Source organism: Aegilops tauschii, chromosome 5, assembly GCF_002575655.3.
Source record: "Aegilops tauschii subsp. strangulata cultivar AL8/78 chromosome 5, Aet v6.0, whole genome shotgun sequence".
NCBI classification, from domain to species: domain Eukaryota; kingdom Viridiplantae; phylum Streptophyta; class Magnoliopsida; order Poales; family Poaceae; genus Aegilops; species Aegilops tauschii.
This window is the reverse complement of record NC_053039.3, coordinates 319,939,770-319,951,256: the sequence shown is the minus strand read 5'-3', so window position 1 is coordinate 319,951,256 and position 11,487 is coordinate 319,939,770. Positions and strand designations below refer to the sequence as shown.

Below are 11,487 nucleotides of genomic sequence, written 5' to 3'. Positions count from 1 at the left end.
ACCGACTAGCGCCGAACTTGCTGGGAGATGCTGTTGCCAATTCGCGGCCGTGCAGTGCACATGATGCTGGGCGTTTGGGGATCTTCGGAAAACAAGAAGAAAAAAACATACTACTCCCTTACGTTTCTTTTTACTCCCTTCGTTCATGATTGATGGTAATGCAAGGAGTGATGATCGTCAATTAGGATACACATAGAGCTATGAATATGTGAAATCTTCCATAGATTAAGTGGGGTGCATCTAACTTGCTTGCTCATAAAGACCTCGAGCTTTTGAGTATACGCCGGCCATCATCGTTCTGGAGGACAACAGCCAAGAGGAGATGGTGGATGACGGTCCAGATGGTGGTCAGGGCTCCTGAGCATGGCTAATCTACAATGCCCATGAAGGTTGATGATTACAAAGCCTCAAGGCTACCGTCGTTCCAAGCACGTCCAGGCTCGCCGCGGCTAGGCTTCACTGCTTGTTTGATTGCATTCAATTTGAATAGATAAGGGATTGTGATCAATTAGACCCCCCATTTAGTGAAAATCCTATGCAATCCCATTCAAACCCCTCGAATCCTAACTCAATATGCTTTGTTCGGTCTCAAATCAAAGCCTAGAGCTTCAGTCGATGACTAAATCGAATGTGTGGATGGTATAATTAATGTGTAAATTGACTGCGAGAATGGTAATCAATGTGTACATTGATGCCATCAGGGACTGAGGCCTTGCTGTCGTTGATGAACGCGTGCCTGAGGGGTGATGAAGCCGGTGCACGTCGTCCATATCTTGCCTCTAATGCTCGCCGCCACTGCCTGCCGTTCCAGATATTGTGCTCGTCGCCACTGCCTGTCGTTCAGATCTTGTGCTCGCCGCCACCGATGAGAAAGTGGAGAGAGGGGAGAGTGAGTGGTGAGAGAAGGGTGGGGGGGTTTACGACACGGCTCCGGGAAACAACACGGCGTCTCGCGCCTGCCCCACGCATGCAGCCGCCTCCACCCACGTGCCCTGGGTTGCATCGCTCGGGTCTGACTTGCCAGAAATGACCCATTCGAGCATTCCTCCATAGGAAGAGCTAGAGACGCTTTAAGTTCCGTCTGAGCCAAGATTTTCATGCAGGCCAAGCATCCAAAACAACCCAAAACGATATCCAACGAGCCTGGCTGAGGTAGATGCAGTCTACCGAACACCTCATAGGTGCTTTTCAAGTGTACTAGCTTAATATCCATGTGTTGTCATGAAATAACTTTCATTGACAGACAACAACACATTAAATATCTCACTTTTAATAGTCATTCCAAGTCCCAATTTTTTGTTAAAATGACAATACAATACAAACAAAAAGAGTTCCCACTTGTCCATGATTTGAATCTAGGTTGCCAAATTAAATATAGAAAGGATCATGTCACCACAAGGACAATGAGTTTTTTCAACGGCAATGCCTTCAAAGACGAAGCGGTGCTCAATCGCCGCCGTCACTGGATCCAATATTAATAATCTAGGTTTTCATCCTGAAAAACTAGTCTGAGCATATCCGAGCAATGCCTTCAACAAGGTAGCGACGTAGAACATCGCCATTGCCAGGTATAACAAACACATGTCAGACCTAGGCTTTCACCCCGGAGCTTGAGACCGGGTGCTTGAGTAGCACCACCGTGGATGTCACTTTTTTTTATTAGAAAAGGAGGATGACCCCCGGCCTCTGCATCTGGGAGATGCATACGGCCACTTTTTGATTATTCTCGAGGACCGTACAAAGTATTACAACAATGTGTCTGAATCCACCATCTTGGCAACATATGCCGCTACTCCTATCCAATATGATGAGGGGATGCTAGCTGGCCCACTACCCAAACCACTCACCTAAGCCTAATATCAAAAGCCGGAAGCCGAAACTCATTCGGAAGCCCCAGCCGAGCCACATACCGGGTCTGGGGCACAATCCGGTCAGACGCACTCGTGTGTCGTCGCCGCCATCTTCCACAGGTCCGTCTTCAGATCATATTGAGGCTTCTACCTTGTCTGGCCACTCTGCCATCGACGTCCCCATGACGCCAGACAACTTCCTCCTCCTGCACGAGTCCATCTCCGCGCATCAGACGCCGAGTCTCCACAGCACCATGCCGCCGAGATCCGCCACCATCGATGTGAAAGATGAAGCACCGCTCCACCAAAGTCGCCGTCCTCTAGTCCCTCGAGCCCGTGTGCACCTCCAAGAATGACGCCCCCATGGGGGAAAACGACACCAGAGAGCCGCCGTCATCCGATCTACTGATCTAGGGTTTCCCCCGGAGGTAGCAGAGAGTGGCCTTGAACTTCTCCACGACGATGCCTTCAGGAAGGGAACGACGCAGACAGCGTCGCCATCGCCGGCCTTGGCAATAGCCAATAGCAGGTTTTCACCCAGATCTAATCGAAGACCTCCATCTCTCGTGCACGGGTCGCCGCCATCCTTGCCGGGATCTGGAAGATCCCGCAAGCCAGATCTCAGCAGGGAGAAGCCCCCCCCCCCACCGAGACCCGCCGGCCGAGCAGGGGAGGCCGAGGCCGCGCCCACAGGAACAGATGATGAATCCATGCCCGCGCCGCCGCCCCGGAGTCAGCCTCGCGCGCCAAGAGGCGAGAACCACCACCATGACGCCCGCCGCACCGCCGCCAGGAGCTCGTCGCCGACCACTCCGCAGCACGCCGTGCCGCCGCACCCGCCAACCAGTCCGGCGCCCAGGCCCGGCTGATCTGGCCCGCGCCTGACCACCCGCGCGAGGGGACGAAGGAAGTCCCGCCGCCGCCTGCGCAGACCGGGCTTCGCCCGGCCGCGCCCTCCAGCGGCGGCGAGGGGGAGTAGGGAGGGAGAGGGGGCCGAGCGGAGGAGATCGGGGCGCCCTCCCCGGCCGCCTCGCGGGTGGCGGCGCGGGAGGGATAGTATTAGCTGTTGGACGGTTCTCGATTTTTCTAATAATTTTAACCACCAAAGACCGTGGATGTCACTTGTGTGTTGTCACCACATATTTCGATCCAATAGGTACATGTGATGTGTGATCATGGCCGCTACACAACCATCCCTCCGCGTCAAATAATTGTCCATAGTTTACAACTCTCCACCGAAGTCAACCTCCAGATAGAGAGGAAGGAACCTCGTGAAGACCTTTACGTGGCTACAACAATCTGCAGAGAGTCCGGTGTCGTAGGCTGAGGTGGCGTAGATGATTGAGTGCCCCAATACCAAAGATGATGAACGCTACTACCATCAAGGGATCAGCAGTCCCATATTGGATCCGCTCCTGACCTCCAAGGCATGGTGGCGTCGTCATCACGCTGGAGCCCCATGAAGCAGCACCCCGATGGCCGAGCCGCCTCCAATCACCGCGGATACGGCGACGGCGCCCACGCCCGGCGTCAGCTCCGGTGGGACGGGCAGATCGAGCAGAGTCGAGATCCAACCACTTCGCACCTAGCACAGATCGAGCAGAATCAGAATCCAGCCACTCCACCACGACACTGCCGCTGCTCCAGCCCACTGTCTCTCGTGCTGCCGCAAGCCGGAAGCCACGACCTGCATGCAACGCCCCATCGTACGACCCCACGCCCTTCCTCCTGGCACCTTCGGCCGTAAGAGGGCCCGCCGCCACCGCGGCAACAATGGTTAGTGAGTGTTAAAGGTAGGTCTGGGTTCTGTATACAGTACCTGTAGTATCTGTCTCTCTCTGTATGTACGTGTATCTTAGGAGACAAGATACCGATCGCACGCCTTGTACCTATATATATGTGCCTAGTGCACGATCAATCAATTATCGATGCATCAAATCATTCTCTACATGGTATCTATCGCAAGTCGATCTTCCAGCTTCCGCTAACCTTAGCCGCCGCCTCGGGCCGCCGCCGCCGCCGCGACCTCCCGCCGCCGCCGCCGCCCCAAGCCGCCGCCACCACCCCTCCTCCCCGCGCGCGCCACCTCTCCACCGCGCGCCTCCACGCCGCGCCGCCCCTCCCGCCGCCGCGCCGCCCCTCCCGCCGCCGCGCCGCTGCCTCTCTCCCCACGATCTCATCGCCATGTCTTCCAACGCCTCTACCTACTCCAACCCCTTCGCCGTCGACCCTGCCGAGATCCGCGACATCAACGTCCATGCACGCGTCCCCGTGACTCTCGACGCCTCCAACTCCACGTACTTCGCGTGGAAGACGTACTTCACGCTGCTCTTCCGCGAGAACAATCTCGTGGATCACGTGGATGGCACCGTGGACTCTCGCACCATGGTGGCCGACGCCGAGTGGACCGCGATCGACGCCACGATCATCCAGTGGTTCTTCACCACCATCTCCAAGGACTTGTTCCACACGGTCGTGAGTGCCAGCGACGACGCCCGCGCCCTGTGGGTCAAACTGAACGGCCTCTTCACCGACAACCAGCTTCAGCGCCGCGTTTTTTTGCAGCAGGAATTTTTTGACTGTCACCAGGATGAACAGTCTATTGATGACTACTGCCGCCGCCTGAAGACGTTGGCGGACGAGCTCCGTGACATTGGAGCCAAGGTGGACGACGACCTCCTCCTCAGCACGCTCACCGCCGGCCTCAACGAGGACTTCGGCAACGCCGCCTCTAACCTCACCTTGATGCCGGAGCCCTCCTTCCCCAAGTTTGTGGCGTACTTGAGGTTGGAGGAGCGCCGGATGAAGGGGGTCAAGAAGCGTGTGCAGCACCACGCCCTCGCCGCCGGCACCTCCCGCGGCGCCCCTCCACCAACCGCCCCACCCGCGTCGCGCCAGTAGCCGCCGCCACCAGCGCCTCCGGGGTACTTCCCCCTCCCGCTGCCCCCCAGCAGCCAGGTGGCGGACGCAAGCAGCAACAGGCGCCGGGGGAGGGGGGCGTCAGCAGCAGCAGGTGACTCCCCCATGGACGTACGGCACCAACCCGTGGACCGGCGTCGTCCACGCCTACTCCATGCCGGTCCCTCGGGCTCCGGCTCCGGGCATCCTTGGGCCCCGCCCGGCGGGTCACCAGGCCCTCTTCGCCGCGCAGACCGCCGCTCCCTACAGCGGCTATGGTACCGCGCCCCCGCCGGCTCCCGTCTACGGGTCCGCGCCGGCCTATGGCGCCGCCGCCGCGCCGGCCTATGGGACCGCACCCTCCTACGCCGCCGCCGCCGCTCCGGCCTTCGGGGCTGCTCCCGCGCCGGCCTACGGAGGGTTCTACCCTCCTCAGGCGCCGCCGCCGTGGGACCCGGCCTTGCTCGCTGCACTGCACTCCGCCCCGTCACCGAGCTCCTATGGTGGCGGTGGTGACTGGTACATGGACTCGGGCGCCACTGCTCACATGACTGCTCATCCCGGTAACCTCACATCTGCCACCCCCGTTCATACTCCCACCCGTATCACCGTTGGTAACGGTTCCTCCCTACCCATTACTCATGTCGGTCATATGTCTTTTCCTTCTACTTCCACTCCTGTGCATATGTCTAATGTTCTTGTGTCTCCTGACTTAGTCACTAATCTTGTTTCCATTCGTCGCCTTACTCGCGAGAATCCTATAACTGTTGAATTTGACGATATTGGTTTTTCTGTGAAGGACGCCCGTACATGGATGGTGCTCCACCGATGTGATAGCCCGGACGAGCTTTATCCAGTGCATCCCTCCGGCGCCACCACCACCCGTCGCCCCGCCGCCTTCGCCGCAAGTGTCGATCTTTGGCATGCCCGTCTCGGTCATCCCAACTCCACCGTTATGCGTCAGATTCTTCAAAGTTTTTCTTTCTCATGTAATAAAGTCGACGATCACTTGCGAGGCTTGCCATCTTGGCAAGCACGTTCGTCTTCCCTTTAGTGCGTCTACAAAAATTTCCACCTTTCCGTTTCAGTTGTTGCATAGTGATGTTTGGATGTCCCCGGTTGCTAGCAACACGGGCTATTTATACTATCTGGTGATATTGGATGATTTTACTCATTATGTGTGGACCTTCCCTCTCCGTCGCAAGTCCGACACTTTTGCCACACTCACCGCTTTTTATTCATATGTCACCACACAGTTCGGTCGTCCTATTCTCGCCTTGCAAACTGACAACGGCAAGGAGTTTGACAACGTCGCCGTCCGCAATTTACTTGCGTCCCACGGCACCATCTTTCGCCTCACCTGCCCCTACACGTCTCAGCAGAATGGTCGCGCCGAGCGCGTCCTTCGCACGCTTAATGACTGTGTCCGCACGTTGCTCTTCCACTCCTACGTGCCTCCTCGGTTCTGGCCGGACGCGCTCGCGACCGCCAGCCTCCTCATTAACATTCGCCCTTGTCGTTCCCGCTGGAACTACACCCCTCACCAGCTCCTCTTCGGTGCAGTTCCATCTTATGATGGTCTTCGCATTTTCGGGTGTCTCTGTTATCCTAGCACCGCATCCACTGCTCCTCACAAACTCGCGCCCCGGTCCCTTCCTTGCATCTTCCTTGGCTATCCTCCCAACACCAAAGGTTACCGGTGCTATGATCCAGTCTCCCACCGCGTTTTCACTTCGCGGCATGTGTACTTTGATGAGCTCGTGTTCCCGTTTCAGCAGGTACCGTCCCTTTCGGAGTCTCCTGTGGCGCGGTTCGTCCCTGCCTCCCCCTCTGGCGGACCGCCCAGCCGCGCCCCGGGTCCGGCTCTGCCCGCGCTCCCCGCGCCGGCGGCCCCTGGCGCTGCGGCCCCTGGCGCGGCCCCCGTTGCGGCCCCCGACGCCACGGCCCCCGTCGCCGTGGCCCCCTCGGCCAGCCCCGCCGCGGCCCCCGCCGTGGCCCCCGTCGCCGCGGCTCCCTTGGCGGCTCCCGTCGCCACGGCCGCACCCCTCACCGGTGTGGTCACTCGGGCTCGGACTGGGACCCTGCGTCCCAGCACGCGCTACTCGTCGGACGAGTACGCCTGCGCGGCTTCTACCTCGACGCCGTCCCCGCTCCCCACCTCCGCTCGCGCAGCCCTTCGGGATCCGAACTGGCTAGCTGCGATGCGTGAGGAGTTTGACGCCCTGCAGCGCAACCGTACGTGGCAGCTTGTCCCGCGGCCACCCCGTGCCAATGTCATCACTGGCAAGTGGGTCTTCCGCCACAAGACTCGCCCCGACGGTTCTCTCGAGCGCTATAAGGCGCGCTAGGTGGTGCGCGGCTTTCGCCAGCGCGCCGGCGTGGACTTCACCGACACCTTCGCCCCGGTTGTTAAACCGGGCACGATTCGCGCTGTTCTCCAGCTTGCTGTTTCTCGCGCTTGGCCTGTCCACCAGCTCGATGTGTCTAATGCTTTCTTGCATGGCCATCTCGACGAGCAGGTGTTCTGTCAGCAGCCGACTGGTTTCGTCGACACCTACTATCCAGACCACGTGTGCTTGCTCTCCCGTTCTCTCTACGGGTTGAAGCAGGCACCTCGGGCCTGGGACCAGCGGATCGCGGCCTTCCTCCAGCAACATGGGTTCCGGTCCACACGGTCCGATGCCTCCCTGTTTGTCTACCACCAGGGCCACGCCACCGCGTACCTCCTCCTATACGTCGACGACATCATCCTGACTGCGTCCTCGCCAGCGCTTCTTCAGCAGATAACAGCTCGCCTCGGCACCGAGTTCGCCCTCAAGGACTTGGGGGCTCTCCACTACTTCCTCGGCATCGAGGTCGTGCGCCGGGTTACTGGCTTCTTTCTGCACCAGCAGAAGTACGCCTCCGAGCTTCTGGAGCGAGCGGGCATGCTTAATTGCAAGCCTGCTTCCACGCCTATCGATACGAAGGCTAAGGTGTCCGCCGTCGAGGGCTCTCCGGCGTCCGACGCTCCCTTCTACCGCTCCATCGTCGGTGCGCTTCAGTACCTCACACTGACGCGTCCGGACATTCAGTATGCTGTCCAGCAGGTGTGCCTTCACATGCATGCTCCTCGTGACACCCATTGGGCTCTCGTGAAACGTATACTTCGGTACATACGTGGCACCACAGCCATGGGTCTCACCCTGACGGCCTCGCCAGACACCAGCCTTGTCGCCTACTCCGACGCCGACTGGGCTGTGTGTCCCGACACTCGACGCTCCACTTCCGGCTACTGCGTCTACCTCGGGCCCTCTCTGATTTCGTGGTCGTCTAAACGACAACCCACGGTCTCACGATCGAGCGCCGAGGCCGAGTATCGGGCCGTGGCCAACGCCGTCGCGGAGTGTTCCTGGCTACGACAGCTCCTCCGGGAGTTGCTATGTGAGGTCACCAAGGCGACGCTCGTCTACTGTGATAACGTCTCCGCGGTGTACCTCGCTGCCAACCCTGTCCATCACCGACGGACGAAGCACATCGAGCTCGACATCCACTTCGTCCGGGAGCACGTCGCACTTGGTCGTGTTCGTGTTCTTCATGTGCCCACCGATCAACAGTTCGCCGATGTGATGATGAAGGGACTACCCACCTTGACTTTCGAGGGCTTTCGGTCCAGTCTTTGCGTCACCGGCGACGCTTCGACTGCGGGGGGGTGTTGAACTTGTGTACATGTACGTAGGTCTGGGTTCTGTATGCAGTACCTGTAGTATCTGTCTCCCTCTGTATGTACGTGTATCTTAGGAGACAAGATACCGGTCGCACCCCTTGTACCTATATATATGTGCCTAGTGCACGATCAATCAATTATCGATGCACCAAATCATTCTCTACAGTGAGGACGACCCGGCGGCGGCAGCTGCGTTTCCCCCGGGTCGCCCGACCCAAGAGCGAGACGGGGTCATGAAGGTTTTCGGAGGACTATGAGTTAGTAACGAAATGGAGGATTATCTATGTTGCATAGAAATTTTTTTGGATCTTGCAAAACCAATTGTGGAGTTCTCGTTTTATGCCCATCCCGCCCCTCATTCCCAGTACTTTGAGCACCACTTTTTTATCAACTTTTTGTCACAACCAAACCATTTTATTTTGAGAGAAATTAACCACTTCCTCCTATCCAAAATACATGTGGCAATTTTGAACTAAGGGAGTAGTTACATTCTTGTGAACTCGAATAGAATGAAATAAAATCTCGCAGTGAACCTCTGACGCAGTTCAGTTCAGAGTGAACTACGCCTAGTCACCAGGTCAGAGCGAGCTAAGCTTAGATACGGACCAACAATGGTACATTCACGTGCTTACTACTGGGTTTTACGGAGCAATTTAGCTACTTTTCAGTCAGCTGAGTTTTGACTTGTGCGTCAGTCGATTTCTGGTCCGTTGGATCGTGATTTGAGATGCGTGTAGTTTTTTTTCCTGGAGTGCCTTGTGCTATTCATTTGGGCCAGCTAGCGTCGACCGAGCCCTAGTTTGGGTCAGTAGATCTGGTTGTCGCTGGGCTCGTCCAGCGCGCGGGTGGCGACCGCTGTGCGCACCCGTTAAGCAGCCCGGACCATTTTCGGTGTAACGTAGACCGTCACTGCTCTTCTCGTCTTATCATCTCCCCCTCGTGGTTGTTCAATGCCCCCCCTCCCCCCCGCTCTACTTCAGTCTATGTCTTCTCCTCTTCCCGTCCCGAGCTAGGGTTCGTGGATTTTGCTGCTAGATCTCCTCCTTATGCTTCCTCCGATCATACATCTTCTTGTGCTATCTGTTTCTTTGCTAGATCTGCTCACCTGGGTGCTTCTCTATGGTTATCTATGGTGTTTGCAGGACTTTCCAATCGGGGGATTGGTTGCTGTAGGATTTGCCTTTGCTGCACCTCATATTTTTTTCAGGTATTCTTGTCGTGGTTACCCTCTCTGCCTTAGTTTATCTTGCTCTTTGTGTTCTTCGCTTCATGCGTCGAGATAGGGTCCGTGTAGTTTCTTGCTAGATCCGATACTTCTGCTTCCTCTGCTCATAGTTCTTCCTGAGCTTTTTTGTTTTCTTGCTAGATCTGCTTACTAATGTGCTTCTCTGTGTTTATCTATGTTGTTTGCAGGATTTACCAGTCGGGGGATTTCCTTGCTGACGGATTGTCGTTGGTGCATCTCCTCTTTCTCACGTATTTTTTTGTCTTTGTTTGAATCTTACTGTTTGGTGGTAGTGTGTGTAGTATGTTTAGGGTTTCTAGATGTGCAGTGTGATTTGGTTTTACGGCTTGGTTTTAGGTTTTGGTTTATTAGGGTTTGAACTGGGTAATTTAGTGTGTCTTGTATGTCTGTAAAGATGCATTCTTTTTAGTGTTTATTGTTTTTTGTGATGCAGATTCTAGGTTGTGTGCTTTTTGTAGGCCTTTCTTGATTATTTTTTAGTAGCAGGATGGTGTCCTGAACCCATGCAGTAGCAGGATGGTGGTCTCATAATGTTATATTTTGATTTTTATAATGTCCACTCTTTTTGTGTCAATGATTTTTTGTTACACTTTGCTTCTTGAGGAATTTCTGGAAGTTTAGCTTTAAAGAGATGCAATTTGTTCAGATTTAATAAAGATTAGGGAGGTTTTTTATGTAATTTCTTTTTAAGGTTCCAATTTAGATTTGTGAATTCTATTTTTGCGAGATATAATTAGATTGATAGTGTTTTTTTTATAGTTAATGTAGGTTGTCCTTCCTGCTTATTCCCTTTTGTTTAATTATGTAAATTTGTCTTTTTTTATTTACTCTATGTTTCTTAGATTTTTTGTAGCTATGGTTTGCCCTGTTTGTCGTTGTCCGGGTGCCCCTTGTGTACCATTGGTGCCAGATCATGACGTCTGTGAAGTATTTGATGTTGTCCTTGATGAGGATTGCTTCAGGAGGATGGTGAGTTGTATTTATCTTTTCTTTTATAGGAACTCTTTAATTCTATACGTATCAGTATGTGTGCTCTCATGAAACCTGTGCAAGTATGGCTGTGTGTATGCAAAATGTGTGCAAGCTTCGGTATTAGAAATGTGTGCAAGTTTAGTTATATTATGAATCGAAGTTAGTATATTTATAATTAGGAACATTGTATTTTGTGTAGGTTGATTTCCTTTTGGACATGTCAATGAATCTTTTGCTATTGTAAAATGTATGCAAGTTTAGTATGATGAATACACAAGAAACATTCATAGCTTGATTTATGTTTTGTTCATGTGAATATATATATATATATATTATCATCAAGACTAATATAAATTTTTTGCTGGTGTAATTAGTGTGTAAGTTTATAATTACGAGTATGCAACTTTTAAATTTGTACTTATATTATGATGAAGGCTTCTATAGATCTTCCAGTGTAGTTTGAGTCTTTTGTTGTTGTAAAATGTGTGCATTTTTAGTATGATGAGGATGCAAGTCTGTAATTGTAACTTTTTCCTGATTTTAAGGAATTAGTTTCGTGTACTCATACTGAAGCTTGTGCATTTTTATTTTTAGGTATTTAGTATGTCCTAGTAACTATCAATGTATCTGCTTGCAGTAAGTTGTAATCCAGTGTATGATATAGGCTAGTATGAATCTTTTGCTATTGTAAAATGTATGCAAGTTTAGAATGATGAATGTGGAAGAAACATATATATGATGATTTATGTTTTGTTCATGTGAATGTATATATACTATCATCAAGGCTAAGATTCTAGTTGATATTGATGAATACA

At 53.7% G+C, this 11,487-nt stretch overlaps 1 protein-coding gene across 1 annotated transcript; it reads left to right on the top strand.

Annotated features, from left to right (window-relative positions):
• The first annotated feature begins 4,034 nt into the window (after window positions 1-4,034).
• On the top strand, window positions 4,035-4,751 carry LOC109752637 (uncharacterized). Its single transcript, XM_020311539.1, has one exon. The coding sequence runs from the start codon at window positions 4,035-4,037 to the stop codon at window positions 4,749-4,751; it is 717 nt and encodes a 238-aa protein (XP_020167128.1).
• The last annotated feature ends 6,736 nt before the right edge of the window (window positions 4,752-11,487 follow it).